Source organism: Vulpes lagopus, chromosome 6 (genome assembly GCF_018345385.1).
Source record: "Vulpes lagopus strain Blue_001 chromosome 6, ASM1834538v1, whole genome shotgun sequence".
Taxonomy (NCBI): Eukaryota; Metazoa; Chordata; class Mammalia; order Carnivora; family Canidae; genus Vulpes; species Vulpes lagopus.
Window position 1 is genome coordinate 2,533,608 of NC_054829.1, and position 15,138 is coordinate 2,548,745.

Genomic DNA, 15,138 nt, shown 5'->3' on the forward strand with positions numbered 1-15,138 from the left:
TCACTGGTTTGATCTTCTGAATGGGCTGTTTCCCATCAGGTTCAAAGCCGCTAATTACCCAAAACCACAGCTCTTACCTCTTATGTGTTCAGATTTATCTTTTTTTTTTTTAAGATTTTATTTTTTTATTTACGAGAGAGACACAGAGGCAGAGGCATATGCAGAGAGAGAAGAAGGCTTCCTGCGGGGAGGCCGATGTGGCACTTGATCCTAGGACCCCAGGATCACAACCTGAGCCAAAGGCAGATGCTCAACCATTGAGCCACCCAGGCATCTCTGTGTGTTCAAATTTATATTGAAACATGAGGGAAGTTAGGTACAGTCAAAAAGTCTACATTGAAAACTAGGTTTAGAACAATATCTCCGGGGATCCCTGGGTGGCACAGCGGTTTAGCGCCTGCCTTTGGCCCAGGGCACGATCCTTGAGACCCGGGATCGAATCCCACGTCAAGCTCCCAGTGCATGGAGCCTGCTTCTCCCTCTGCCTATGTCTCTGCCTCTCTCTGTCTCTCTCTGTGACTATTATAAATAAAATTTTTTTAAAAAATAAAAAATAAAAATAAATAGAACAATATCTTCTAATGATTAAAGCTTTCAGGCTCTTCAGAAGAACTTGTGCTGTAATCCTGCTAATGTCATAATTTCAAGGGCACCATATGAGCTTCTAGCTTCCCACAGAGCTTCCTAGAGCATACAAGAGTTTAAAATCTAAAATTAAAATGAAAACTTTAAAGGAAACCAAATAACGAGTTGTGTGGTACAATTGTTTAATTTCAGCTTTGTTCCTTTGTGGATAAACTCACAGCTCAAAACAGACAACTGGAGGATGAGCTGCAAGATCTGGCAGCCAAGAAGGAATCAGTTGCACACTGGGAAGCTCAGATTGCAGAGATCATTCAGTGGTATGTGTGTGCCCACCCGCAGTGTCCCCAGCCCAGCCCAGCCTGTCACACTATCTTCACCATACGGTTTCTCTGGGGCCTCAGCGCAGACCTTGCTGCTCTTTCCCCTAATCGCTAATGTGCAGGGGCAGCAGCTCTGCCCAGGTCATCACATTGTAGTAGAGGTGGAGAAACCCCACTGAGTCACTGAAGGTGTCGGTCCGGCTGGCATGCCCCCATGTTCCAGTGAGCAGGGGGGCAGCCCTTGCTAGCAGAGGCAGTCATTGGTGGTGGGCGATTATTCTCGTTGATAGGACACAGTGTCATTCTGTCCCATGGGAGGCAGGAACCTATTCTCATTTTTAGCTTCTCTCACTCACGGTGTATGGTCCTCCTCTAGGGTCAGTGATGAGAAAGATGCACGAGGTTATCTTCAGGCTCTTGCTTCCAAGATGACAGAAGAGCTCGAGACCCTGAGGAGCTCCAGTCTGGGCTCAAGAGCGCTGGTAGGCTTTGTTCTGAACTCTGCATTTCTATGGCAATGGAATTCATTACTGGCTTTCTCTTGAGCGTGAGTGCAGCTGAGTGCCAGACAGGTAACACTGGTGATGTGAGACTCGCATGTGGCTAGTGAAAGCTGCCCAGTTTGAGGAGCTCTGTGAGTTATTGGGCGATCCACAAACTCACAACAGCAAGCGATCACTGAGGGCTGGGCTCTGTGGAGGGATCCTCAGTTAGCAGGATGGGTTTCTGCCCTCAGGGAGATTGGTCTTGTTCATTCCGTCACCCACCTGGTCAGGGTCCATGCGTTTTGAATGCCCGGGGTGGGTGGGTGGAGCTCTGAATGCAGCACCGTCTCCACCCAGGCTCACTTCTGGGCACAGCCATTTTTACAGTCGGTGTGTAGAAGTTACTCTGTTGATAACGTATACGAGTAACATTAAGGTACAGTGAAACTACTTTATTAGAATTTTATCTACAACTTAATAAACCCTAATTTTTATCGCATGTTTTGCTGATGTGAAAGTGTGTTTACCGAAAAGGGGCAGCACCTTTGAATGTCATTAACCACTCATCCCGTCACCCAGGGACCCAGCACATTTGTCTTGTCAAAGAACACAGCCATGTTCTTTGCTCTATAATTGGAAGACTTTGTCATTTTTAGATTTTAGATTTACAAATACCAATTCAAATGATCAACAAATATTTTTCATTTCTACATTTTCTTTTTTTCCAGTCATGTTTACGTGTAATCTCGTACTTATGAATCACATTGAATAAATTTAGTGCACAAAACTTACAAAAGATGAATATATAGTCTTAGGTCCTTTTAGCAAAATAGGTTGAGATTCTTATTGCAGAGTATTCCCATTGAAAGTCTTCCTGGATGAAAGTGTATTTCCTTTCTGTCCTTAGAAGTGTATCGTCCACCTGTTGATTGAGGAAGTTCATGTAGAACACAGTAATCTAAGGACTTAGGGAGTTTTCTCTCATTTGCTGGATTTCATACAGTCGTCAGCATGATGTGCCCCTCTCTCTGTCCCTGCGCACCTGCAGTGGGTTACCTTCCTTCTCGTAACTTTGTGGACAGGAAGCGAAAAATCCTGTTTTAGTGAAAGTTTTAAAAAGATCTACCATAGTGGTATCTGCAGACTTCTTCTGTCCCTCCTGAAAGTGGATAGGACTGCATAGGGCTTGGCAGGAATAGGGGAGGATGCTGTTGTCAGGCTGATTTCAATCACAGTCACTCCATCCTTCCTCCTTCCCTTTGTTATTTCAGTCTTCTCGTCCTAGGTAGGCATAACAATGAGCACTGAGATAATTTCTAAGATGTTGAAACAGCAGAATGTCTCAAGATAAAGGAAAAGTAAGACAACTGAGACCCTTCAGTGTAGCTTAGGTTTGTAAGAGTCCAGTGGGCTCAAATTGAAATTACAGTTAAGCTTCGGTTGTATTCTTTTAAAAAATAAAGGTACATTTCATTCATTAGAAGATCTCTAAGAATAAAAGTCATAAAATGCCCAAACTAACATTGGGTCTGACAGACTTTGATATCATATCTAATGGTATCGAACTAATATTTGAATTAATCTTTAAATGTGATAATACAAGTTTAATTTTAGAAAAAAGATGAATTATTTGCCAGCATTTTGTTAAAGAGCTTAAATACATATCTGTAATATTTGAACCAATGTCTGCAGGATCCCCTTTGGAAAGTTCGCCGTAGTCAGAAGCTCGACATGTCTGCACGGCTAGAATTGCAATCTGCTCTTGAGGCAGAGATCCGGGCCAAACAGCTTGTTCAAGAGGAGCTGAGGAAAGTCAAAGACACGAATCTCTCCTTTGAAAGGTACCTGGTACCATGGTCTGACCTTGGGCACACACCTGTGCAGTTTCCTCCGTTGATCAGAAGGAACTTTGAGCAGTGGGACGTTTCGGGCACCTACTAGATGCTCAGTAAGAATCGGTTGGATGAATGTGCAGATGCCCTTCACCTACTGGAGGGTTATGCTTAGTGTTTCCAAGAAATAATGAGACTGGTATGAGTCCTTAGCCCTGAAAGGCTGGTGTCCCTGTCTCTGAAAGGTGGATGCTTGTCCTCCCCATGCTGGGCAATGGGATGTCTGATGGCCCCTCTCTGGGCTTCTTGTTCACCTGAGTGCTATTCAGTTCATCAAGTTCAAATTTTTCCTTTTAACCTAAAACTTACTTTAAAATACAGCTTGGAGGGGGTATGCCTATTTGAAAACTTTTCCAACCTCAGACAGTCATAGGAACACCATTTATCCATAATAATAAATTCAGCAAATGTTCGATGAGAGGCCACCACCAGCAGACACTGTGTTATGTGCCCAGATACAGCAGTGACTCGCTGTTTCATAAAGGCCAGGCCTTCCTACTTGCAGTAGTTGCTGCTGATATGGAAGGTGGGGCAAGCTCCTCCATGAAGCGGCTGGGGACCTGTATGTCACCAGGGATGTCACTGATAGGATTATAGAGTCACACATTTTGTTAGTTTGGGGGGCTAAAAGAATAATAATAGCTACCGTTTAAATATGCTCCCTGTAAAAACTTTATTCTGTTAATGATATGACCCTTACAGGGTTCCCAGGAGGCCAGCAGTCTTATAACCTCATTTTACAGCTGATGAGACAGAGATAGCAGAGGTGCAGTGGGTCGGCCAGCGTCACCCGCTCAGCGGCTGGACTGTACCATGCGCCTCCTGGCCAAACGTTAAGCACCTCAGCCTGATTGCTCTGTTCCTGCAATAATCTGTAGGAACCCCAAGAACCCTGGTACTCAGGCAGTGCTCATGGTCTCAGGTGCAGCCACCCTCTTGCCAGCTAAGGAAAGAAGGTTTAGAGGTCTGGTGGCTGAGTCATGTGTCCCTAGAGGACAAAGGACTCCTCTGGAAAGAGACTTGGAATGTCAAACTCCATGAAGGCTTCAAGAGATATACCTGTTTTGACCATGATTTTTAAGATCTACATCTGTTTATAATTCAGCAGTATCCATATTCTCCATAACACGCTCAGTAGGCTCACTCAGGCAAACAGTAGATCTGTGTTTCTGTTCAACGGTGGAGAGCCTGCCATGTTCCGGCACTTTCCTAGACACTGGAGAGTAGCCTTTGCCCTCACATTCTGACACTTACTAAGTCAACGTATGTGGATGACCTATTCTCAGTGTGCTTAAAGCCATTTTTCTTTATTTTTTTATTTTAGTAAACTGAAGGATTCCGAAGCCAAAAATAGAGAGTTATTAGAAGAAATGGAAATTTTGAAGAAAAAAATGGAAGAAAAATTCAGAGCAGATACTGGTAAATTAAAATTATAAGCTTCTGAATTATTTAAACGCAAGCTTTTTTTTGTTTTTTTTTTAGCAATATGATTTTGGTTTAGATTTAATAGTTTTTACTTACATAAAGAAAGCACTTAACACAACTTCAAAACCATAATTCTGAAATAAGGTGTGTCCAAAGATACCTTCCCCAAAGGTAAGCATGGGCTTTGGTTTATCCTTCCCCTTGCATCTTGAAATACACAGCAAATGCGTGTGTGTAAAGGTATGCATCCGTACCCCCCTGGTTACACAAGGCGGCCTACTCTGGGCTCCATTCTGTGTGTGGGGAGGGCCACAGTGTGCGAGATGGTTCCAGGTCCCTGTCCCCTCACAGCCTTGCTGCACCGGGGGCTGTGGACGGCTGCTGGGCTATTCTCTTGCTGTCACAGAAAGTGCCGCAAGCAGTAGCCATATGTGTACAACGCTTCCTATTTCTCTGGGGGTATTTTTGAAAGTGGGATTGCTGGTTAAAGAGTAAACATGCATCCACTTACACTAGACATTGCCAGACTCTGCCCCGGAGGCTTGTGTCTATGCCTCCCTGCCGGCATGGCAGGCTGGGGCTCCCACCCCACAGCCTCACACCCAGAGCGGGACTGCATGCTGAATAGGTAAGAAGTAGCATTGGAACACCGAGTTCACTTGGATTTCTCTTTTCGTGAGCAAGATTGAGTGCCTTTTTATGTGTTTAAGGGCTATTCGTATTTCTGATTCTGTGATTTTTATATATTTGTATCTTTTGCCCATTTTTAAAAATTAAGGTTAAGCTTTTTCTTCTAGAAGCTTTTTTGTATATTGAGGATTAGAACCTTTTGTTTGCGATAGAAGTTGTAAAGTTTTCCCGGTTTGTCTTTTTATATATGTATATATGTATGTGTATATATATATATATATATATATACATACATACATACATACACACACACACATACATACTCAGGTGGTTTTTTTGTTTTGTTTTATTTTTAGGGGGTTGGTTTTGGTTTTTACCAAGTATAATGTGTTTTAGTGCTTTTTTTGTTTTAATTTTTGTGCATCAGATTTATCAGTCTTCCTTTTCTTAAGTCATAGGAAAATATTCCCAATGCCCAGGTATTCAAGTAATTCATTCATGTTTTCCAATACTGGTATGATTTCATTTGTTAAATTTGGATTACTGATTGAATTAGAATTTACTCTGATGTAAATTTTGTGGAATGGATCTAGTTTATCTTTTTCCTGTGGCTATTTATCTAATACCAGTTATTGAAAAATTCCTCTCGTACTGATTTTATATGTGACTCTTAACACATGAGATTCCCCTGAGTACCTGAGTCTGTCTCTGAATTTTCCATCCTGTTCATTGTTCACTTGATTGTGATTAAAGAGGCTTTGGGAAATCTATTTTAATATCTGGTAGAGTTCCTCCCCCACCCCTCTTTTATAAAGATTTCTGATACCATCTTCTTGGTGACTCTCCCACATGATTGTGACTGGAATCACATCACATTCATCAGTTAGCTTATGGAGGATTGACATCTTGATTATGTTGCATCTTCCCATCTAAGCACAAGACTCCATCTTTTAAACCTGCTTTGACTGATTTTTGTTTCTTTCTTACAGGACTCAAACTTCCAGATTTTCAGGATTCAATATTTGAGTATTTCAACACTGCACCTCTTGCACATGATCTAACATTTAGAGTAAGTAGTTATTTTAAAAAGAGACAAATGAATTATTGTAAGTTAGAACTAGTATGACCTGCTCTGACCCTGTGCGGAGCCGCCAGCAACATCTAATGGCTTTCTCTCTCATGCAGACCAGGGTATTCAGTGTATGAGGTTAGACACATGTAAGGTATTCGAAATGCTCCCAGAGAAGTCTCCTCAGAGCAAGTGGAAGTTTATTAATTAACTTAAAGTGTTCAGCATCTTCCAGGGAGAAATCCACCCTGGCCTCAGGCCATGTGCTATGTATTACAGGCAATTTTGAAAATACAAATTCTTACATTGCAGCAAATGAAGAATAAACGAGTCTCACTACCCTTTCAGTGACTTCTGTATGGCTCTATGGTTTGGCCTTAAGGATGGTTGGAAAAGGTGACTTATTAAGAATAGTCCAGCGATGGGTGCTCTGTGGCCCTCCTGGTGTCATAGGTCTGGGGTACACCTCCACTCTGAGGGTGGCCTGCGTGGGTGTAGGTCAGAGCCACTTGAGGAAGGGGGGCTGTTGGTGCTGCAAGAGCCCCACTTCATCCTTCGTGTGCTGCACATGGACCCAGGGCAGTCTGTCCCTCTTTTTCTAAAATGATAGGGACGGACCTTCACTGGTGATCCTTAAAACAAGCCAGAAAGTAAAAATAATGAAAGCAAATTTCGTTAATGGGAATTCTGGCAAAGTGTCATTGTTTTTATTGATTTCTAACTTTTTATTTAGAAAACTTTAAATCTGGGATCCCTGGGTGGCGCAGCGGTTTAGCGCCTGCCTTTGGCCCAGGGCGCGATCCTGGAGACCCGGGATCGAATCCCACGTCAGGCTCCCCGTGCATGGAGCCTGCTTCTCCCTCTGCCTATGTCTCTGCCTCTCTCTCTCTCTCTCTCTCTCTCTGTGACTATCATAAATAAATAAAAATTAAAAAAAAAAACAAAAACTTTAAATCTGCAGGAAGGTTGAAAGACTAATACAGTAAACATACAGGTGTCTTACTGGCATTTTGCTGCATTTGCTTTGTCTTTCCCCATATGTGCACAGACGTGTCCCCTAACACTCCAGGGTCCATCATCTGAGAGCAGGGGTATTCTCCTCACATCACCATGCTGTTGTCACCAGGCAGAGGATGTTTCGCACCAAAGCTGTAGCAAAGCACACCTTTGCATTTTCCTTGTCATACCAACAAAGTCCCCCCCCCCTTTTTTTTTAAAGATTTTATTTGTTCATGAAAGACAGAGAGAGAGAGAGAGAGAGAGAGAGAGGCAGAGACACAGGCAGAAGGAGAAGCAGGCTTCATGCAGGGAGCCCGACATGGGACTTGATCCTGGGTCCCCAGGATCAGGCCCTGGGCTGATGGCAGTGCTAAACCGCTGAGCCACCCAGGCTGCCCAACGTCCTTTACCGCTGGTTGGCTTCCCCTTGTCAGGATCCAACCAGAGCTCATAGGTCGTGTTCAGTCTTCCATCTGGAACAGTGCCTCCACTTCTCCCCACCCCCACTCTTTCTGACGTTGGCATTTCTGTAGTGGCCAGCCCAACTGTCTTGCAGGGTGCCCTGTGCTCTGGATTTGCATGAGAGCTCCTCGTGATTAGAACCGGGTTGAATGCTGGTATGGATGCTGCACGGGGGGTGATGTATACTTCCCACGTGTGTAGGTTGGGGTGCTAGGTTTCATCATTAGGGTGAGGTGGTATCTGCCAGGCCCTACCCCACTCCTCTGTCAGCGCTGGGTCTTTGGGATGGCTGCTGGGTATCTGTCTGGCAGCAGCCTTAGGGCAGCGGGCTGCTGTCTGTTGGCAGTCCCTGCCTGGGATCAGTTACTATAAAATCAAGCCGGCTGTTGCCCCCACCACTCTGGCTCGTACTGGCTGGTGTTCACCTGTCAAAATGGTTTCTTACCAAATTACCGATCCTTGTCTTCTCCTTGAAGTCCTCAGTTTTAAGAAGCAAATAGTTTTACTTGGTCCCCAGAAGCCAGTTCCTTCAGAAACCTGTTGTCTCGTAGGTCCCAAGCCTCTCCCAAGGTGGGAACACTAGGTGGGTCACTGTGGACCCAGGGCTGCCATTGCTAACAGGATGGAGGTGGCCAGGACAGCAGCATCATTTCTACAGAATTAGTACAAGAGTAGCAGCCCCTGGGGTGGGGTCTCACTCAATTGTCCCACCGCAGTTGGTGGCCAGCGAGCAGCTTCCTCCCAGGGCTAGGCCAGGCCGTGATCTCTGTGCCACCATGTCCAGGGCAGCCAGCAATCCTGCAGCCTCTCGTCAGTCCCAGTCCTTCCTGACCTCTGTGGTTTGAATAGGAAGGACATTCGTTCACAAAGAAAAAAAATCCTTGGTCAGAGTCTAGGTTTGTCAAGAGGTCTTTCCAGACCTGAGGATTGTCTTTTAGAAGCTGCTGCCCTGCTTTCATGGTATAAATACTAGAGTGCTTGACCACAGGGGTGGAATCAGTGTATTTTTGTGCAGAGTTTCATTGGGTGGGAGGTTGCAGTTGAGGACTCCCCCTTGTCCCCAACATCTCTGTAAATGCATTAAGTGCTGCCCATGCTGGCCCTCCACTGCCCTCCCTGTGTCCCTAGCAGCCCTCAGGTGTGGACAGCTTCTCGTCTTTAATTCCCATCCTTGAACCCACCAAGTGATAGAAACCAGCCAGGCTATTACGTGGCTGAAACGAAGTTACTTAGTATTATTCCTTTACTCTTCATTTATCTGGAGATGGAACTCTAACACGTGTAACATACTTTATTCATGGGAGAAATGTGCTTAGTTTGTAGCTTTGATGATTAGCTAATTGATGTAGCAGCTCCCTTGTGCATTTGTTAATGAATTCAGAGACTGCAGTACACAGTTGTATGTGGCATGTGTAGTTCATGTGCAAGCGCGCTACCTTCCCATCTGAATTTGGCTCCTTGGACAGGAACCTCATTAATTACAACTTTTAGAAAGTATTTCTCTGATTTGCTTCATTGGGATTTCAATGTGGAACACCCGATAAAGCTGTAAACTGCTCCCGTAGGAACCTCCCAGCCACCTCTGTGTCCTGGTGATAGCACTTACTGAGCATACGGATGTAGTCTGTGTGTGTCTGCAAATAGAGCCTTTCGTGAGGAAATAATTTCAGGAACACTCAAAATGAGGTCCTTTTTAAGTGGTTTTAGAATGAGCTTCAAATTAGATTCAAGGCTTTAGCTTCAGTTTCAGATTGTGAAATTAATTTGAGAATCTTGAGTTCTGAGAATAAAACATTGCTTCCCTGTGTCCTAAAACTTTCAGGGAAATTCTTAGTTCTGGGCATGGGTCCTCAGACCCCTGTTGATGTCAGAATTTCTTCTTGATCCCTGAAATGAAGTTAAAAAATCATTTAACTCCATTATCTATGATACCAAGTACAGGTAAAACCACTTCTGAATGAGACCCGTGGGTCGGGTGGTCAGGAGAATGGGTGGTAAGGGCTGTGCGGGGAGGATGAGGCAGGTGACCTCTGGCCTTTGGCAATGACCATGACTGGTCAGACCATGCAGTCACCACTGTGGTCTCAGAATGCCAGAGACGGTGGTCCTCAGGGGAGGCACCACAGCTGTGAGTGAAGTGGGCCATGAGGGGACATGACGGGAGTGAGGGGCTGGGCAGGGCAGCGGGGAGGACCCGTGGAATCAGAATCTGACTTCTGCAGCAGTTCTCTCCTTCTCACTGCGTCTCTGCCTTTGTTTTCACAGAGTGGCTCAGCTGCGGAGCAGGAAACACAGGCTCCGAAGCCAGAGGCATCCCCATCGGTTTCCGTGGCTGCCAGCACAGAACAGCAGGAAGTAAGCAATGTTGCCGTGTTGCTCCCCTACAAGCACTTGAGTCCCCTCCCCATCCATGTCCTTAATGGGCAGAGGCTGTGTTCATGCCAGTGTAGCCCCCCTGGTCCTGCCTCCTGTAGCAAGATCCTTTGCCCACTGGTGGGCACAACTTATGTCTCCGAGTTATTGTCAGTGCACCAGCTGGACGATGGCTGCCCTGACAGATGTCTCAACAATGTAGGGAATTAAAAATGCCATTCATTATTAATTGGTTCTAGAGAGAAATGAACCCCAGGCAGGGTCTGATGCATAAGAGCAGTACCGAGCTCAAAGGATGCTCACCTGTCCCTGCTTGTCCCCAGGACATGGCTCGGGCCCCGCAGAGGCCACCCACCGTGCCGCTGCCTACCACGCAGCCCCTCACTCTGGCTGGACCAAAGGTAGGAGCCTGGCTTTGCACTTGTGCTACCTTCTCAGTTTTAGGAGGTAACTTTGTATAAATAAGATAGAAGTATTTTTGTATACACAGTAAGATCCTGGTGTCCTAGTAATGGTTTGCTGTGAGCAGTGTGGTCTGTGAAGTGTCAGGACACTGCTTCTCCTCTTCTCTCTTTTTTTTTAAAGAATTTATTTGAGAGGGATCCCTGGGTGGCGCAGCGGTTTGGCACCTGCCTTTGGCCCAGGGCGTGATCCTGGAGACCCGGGATCGAATCCCACGTCGAGCTCCCGGTGCATGGAGCCTGCTTCTCCCTCAGCCTGTGTCTCTGCCTCTCTCTCTCTCTCTCTCTCTCTCTCTCTCTCTGTGTGACTATCATAAATAAATAAAAATTTAAAAAAAGAAAGAAATTATTAAAAAAAAAAAAAGAATTGAGAGAGAGCACGAGCAGGGGGAGGAGCAGAGGAAGAGGGAGAAGCAGACTCCCCACTAAGCAGGGAGCCCGATGCAGGGTTCAGTCCCAGGACCCAGAGATCATGACCTGAGCCAAAGGAAGACACTTAACCGGCTGAGCCACCCAGGCACGCCTGACCCTGTGTCTCCTTAATGAAGTCCGTGAATGACACATGGTCACATGTTAATTGGGAAATTTCTGACTGTGGTCTCCTCTTCTTCATCTCCCAGATCCTGATCCCTTCTCACGCAGTGACCACTCTGTGTCACATGTCCACCATGCTCCTCCTTCCAGCTGACTTCCACTTGTCTGTCTGCACTTAGAATGGTAGAGAAGCATATGGTTCATGGGAGGGTGTTATTCCCCAGAGTAAGTGGAACTGCACCCAGCAGCGTGCAGTTGTGTAACTCATCTTTCCCACGAGTGTGTCTGGAGAGCCGAGTGCTAGCCCCACAGTTCTAGTGATGAGGAGGCCCAAAGTTTCAAGCTTAGCAGGCATTTGGCTTGATGCACTTAGATGCTTCATTTTCCTTTAACAAGGCATGGCCTCAGCCATAGACAGTGGCCCAGCTAGAGACAAGACACTTGACGTTGTTAGGCTTTGGGCTTGGATTCTTGCAGAGTAGACGGCCCTCTGGATTTTGTGTTGCTTTTTACAAATAGTCCTGTAGTATCTGTATCCCTGAGTAATAATCCATCCTTTTGCTATGTCAGAGCTTTATACACTTAGCGTCCTGCATCTCCAGCCTGCTCCTCTCTTCAGCCTCATGTTTCGTTTCCTTGTTGATCGTGTTGTGATACTTCTGCCCTCCCAACAAGGGGCGGAGAGGCCCTTCCACTTAAGAACAGGGCTGCAGTTCATTTCTTGCGTGTCTCTTGGTCTCACATGCAAGCGTGGCTCTGGGTGCCAGCCCACCCCAAAATGGGGGCCCAGGCCAGTGCCCAGGAGCCTCCAGGAGGCACAGTTCCCCTGCCCAGCCCTCCTTGCTGTTTTTGGTAGCATGACCACTCACCAGAGAAAACATGTTGATTGATTTTCTGGCTCAAGCTCGATAGGTGGGTGTTAAGCTCTACTCTTTGGTTAACACCAAGAAGGAGCATATACACCTCAGTGAAATTGCGCATTTGCAGCTTCTCAAGGTCATGCCCAAGTTTATAAACTTGATCACGAGCAGATTGATCGTCTCTGCCCAGAGCCTGGATCTCACCTTCTTGGTTTTCCTCCTCCAGCCGAAAGCTCATCAGTTCAGCATCAAATCCTTCTCCAGCCCCACACAGTGCAGCCACTGCACGTCCCTGATGGTGGGGCTGATCCGGCAGGGCTACGCCTGCGAGGGTGAGTGTTAGCCGCATGCCATCTCAAGGGGAGCGTTATTCCAAAGTCAGATGAGGCTGTAGCATGAAGCCTAATGGTGAGCTAGCCGAGGGCAGGTTCTCGGTCTTTAGTTTTATAAATGCTCCGTAGAGGTTAGGGAGACACGGCCCAGAATCCTTGCTGCAGCAGGAGAGCCCAGCGCGGGGGGGCGGCCCAGGCTATCTGTGGGTTGTTGTTACTATAGAATGAAACATCCCCATTTCTTCTGTAAAATCGGGAAGAGCAGAGAGTAAATAGGACTTTATGCTCTTCCACTGTCACATTATTTGAGGGTGAGCACCAGAATTTTGTCTCCTCATGTCATTGTTGGCCTCGTAACCACCTCTGTGCTGTGCTGCTGCCCTGTGCTGGGTGCTGCACTCACGTGGGCCACCGTGACCACCTCGGTGTGATGTGATTATCCACCTCACCACCGAGCAGCCAGCTGAATTCACACACAATGACAAGTGACAGCCGCTGGTCACGGGAAATTGCTCTGCAAAAGCAGCTTTGCGTGTTTCTATCTGGTAGAACCGTTTTTCCTTGTTTGCTGGCAGGCCTTCCAAGCGGCTGCTAGGACCCCCTGTATGTCTGCCCTGTTACACGCCTGCAGGTGGTTTGCTCTGCAGGCAATTTGGGGACATAGCTATGGGGAGTGAGGCACGGCTCCTGGGGGAGCAGCAGCTCTGTGGCCACGCCCCCAGTAAGGCCCCCACAGGCAGGCTCCAGAGCAACTCGGTGCCAGAGTCCCAGGGCTTTGTGGGAACTGTTCCAGAAACAGGATGTTGGGACCATTCCCATGACACGTGGACATGACCGAGAGGCCTCCTCTGTGGCAAACGCTCTCTGGCGGCTTCTGTTCTGGAGGAAGCAGGTTCTGATTGTGGTGCTTCTTCACTTTCCCAGTGTGCTCATTTGCTTGCCATGTGTCCTGCAAAGAGAGTGCTCCCCAGGTGTGCCCCATCCCTCCTGAGCAGTCCAAGCGGCCGCTCGGTGTCGACGTGCAGAGAGGCATAGGAACAGCCTACAAAGGCTATGTCAAGGTAGGACGTGTAAAGATCTGGGTGGGGACAGACACTTTTGCCTCAGCTCTGCTCTCCCTGTCTCAGGCCTGATGATCTACAGTCACACCACACTGTTCTTGACAGTGACCTTTGTGGCTTTGTGAAGTTTGTGCTGGTCCCAGGAGCCTCCCCTCCTGGGCAGTAAGGCCGCGGCTGGCCTTTCTGGCCCAGTGGAACGTGGTCACTGTTAACTGTAGGTCCCAAAGCCTACCGGGGTGAAGAAAGGATGGCAGCGGGCTTACGCGGTGGTCTGTGACTGCAAGCTCTTTCTGTACGACCTGCCTGAAGGAAAATCCACCCAGCCTGGTGTCGTCGCCAGCCAGGTCCTGGACCTCAGGTCTGTCCTGCGTGTTCTGTCCTGTTCTGTGAGTTCTGAGTGACTTCTCTTTAGCCAAAATGTGAGTTTGTTGCTGGGTAAACCTCATTTATACCTTCACTTCCTTAGTCAACAGAGTTCTAAAAACAGATGCTTGATGTGTGCACTAGAAACTTCCCTGCGTGGGTATTTTTGCACTCAGCAATTTGGCATAGGCATTTTAAGATGATTGCCTGCCCCAAGAACAGGTAGGAGATATCCCAGAAACACACTGCCCAGCCCAAGGAGTCAGCACCTGAACGTCCTGTGTGAAACAGAAATCTAGAGCCTTGGGCTTTGCCACATGACGCCCTCCCTCACCACTTCACCTGTCATCACGTGCCTTCGTAGTATCCGACGTATGGAGACGGCACAGTGTCTTCCCTCCCTCCTGGCCACCCTATGGTTAGCGTCCAGCTCCGTGTTTTCCCGTTTGTAAAATGGGCATGATTTCGTCATTAGGTCGGAGGTTAGTTGTGAAGATCAAAGCAGTTAATAGAAGGCACACGCTGAGCACAGGGCCTGATGTCCTGTCTGCCCATTGGCACCTGCCCCGGGCTAAGGACAGAAGGCTGCAGCGGGTGCCCCTGATGATGGTGTCAGGGACAGACATGTAGCTGAGTCACCTCCACTTCCAGATCCCTCAGGTGATCCCTCTTGTTGGTCACTGGGCACAGGTGGGCCCTGGCCTGGTAGCAAAGAGCCCCCCAGCAGGCTGCCCTGGGGTGTGGTGTCAGGTGCTCAGGATTCAGGGTGTCAGATATGGGCCTTGCGCAGCTGTTTGCCCAGGTTGTGTCCCCTTCTTTAGAAGCCATTAACAAGCAGCCACTTGAGCATAGCCAAATATGGGCTTAATCAGCAATATGTTCGTAGCTGGAAGCATCTGGCATGGGCCAGAATAGTGTGGCTCAGGGAAGAGGCTTTTGCTCTCACATCCCTCATCACTACACCTGCAGGGTCGAGTCTGTTGGCTTTGTCAGCATAAGGCACTCTTATCCAGGGGGAGGCAAGGGGCCTATCTTATATTCTGGAACGTAGAGCCGTGAAAGTGTCCTTTCTCATGAGATCCATAACACAGAGGGGTGGGGGACAGGCCTGTGTGCACATTCCTTTCTGATGTTCCAGGTGTTCTGTTTCTTACCAGAGACGAGGAGTTCTCGGTGAGCTCGGTCCTGGCCTCAGACGTCATACATGCTTCACGCCGAGATATCCCGTGTATATTCAGGGTACGCTTTTTTTGTTTCCTAGAGAGGTTTTGTTAATCCTAAAAAAGA

The 15,138-nt window shown here is 47.2% G+C and overlaps 1 protein-coding gene across 1 annotated transcript in view; it reads left to right on the plus strand.

Moving 5' to 3' along the window:
• Positions 1-15,138, plus strand: part of CDC42BPB (CDC42 binding protein kinase beta) — a 105,888-nt gene that overhangs the window by 76,192 nt on the left and 14,558 nt on the right. Inside the window, exons 17-27 of the mRNA XM_041760144.1 lie at positions 778-902; positions 1,282-1,387; positions 3,083-3,231; positions 4,607-4,701; positions 6,327-6,406; positions 10,133-10,222; positions 10,564-10,641; positions 12,322-12,427; positions 13,352-13,488; positions 13,707-13,846; positions 15,009-15,090. Of these exons, the coding sequence (XP_041616078.1) occupies positions 778-902; positions 1,282-1,387; positions 3,083-3,231; positions 4,607-4,701; positions 6,327-6,406; positions 10,133-10,222; positions 10,564-10,641; positions 12,322-12,427; positions 13,352-13,488; positions 13,707-13,846; positions 15,009-15,090 (1,188 nt within the window). The remainder of the gene's footprint in view (positions 1-777; positions 903-1,281; positions 1,388-3,082; positions 3,232-4,606; positions 4,702-6,326; positions 6,407-10,132; positions 10,223-10,563; positions 10,642-12,321; positions 12,428-13,351; positions 13,489-13,706; positions 13,847-15,008; positions 15,091-15,138) is intronic.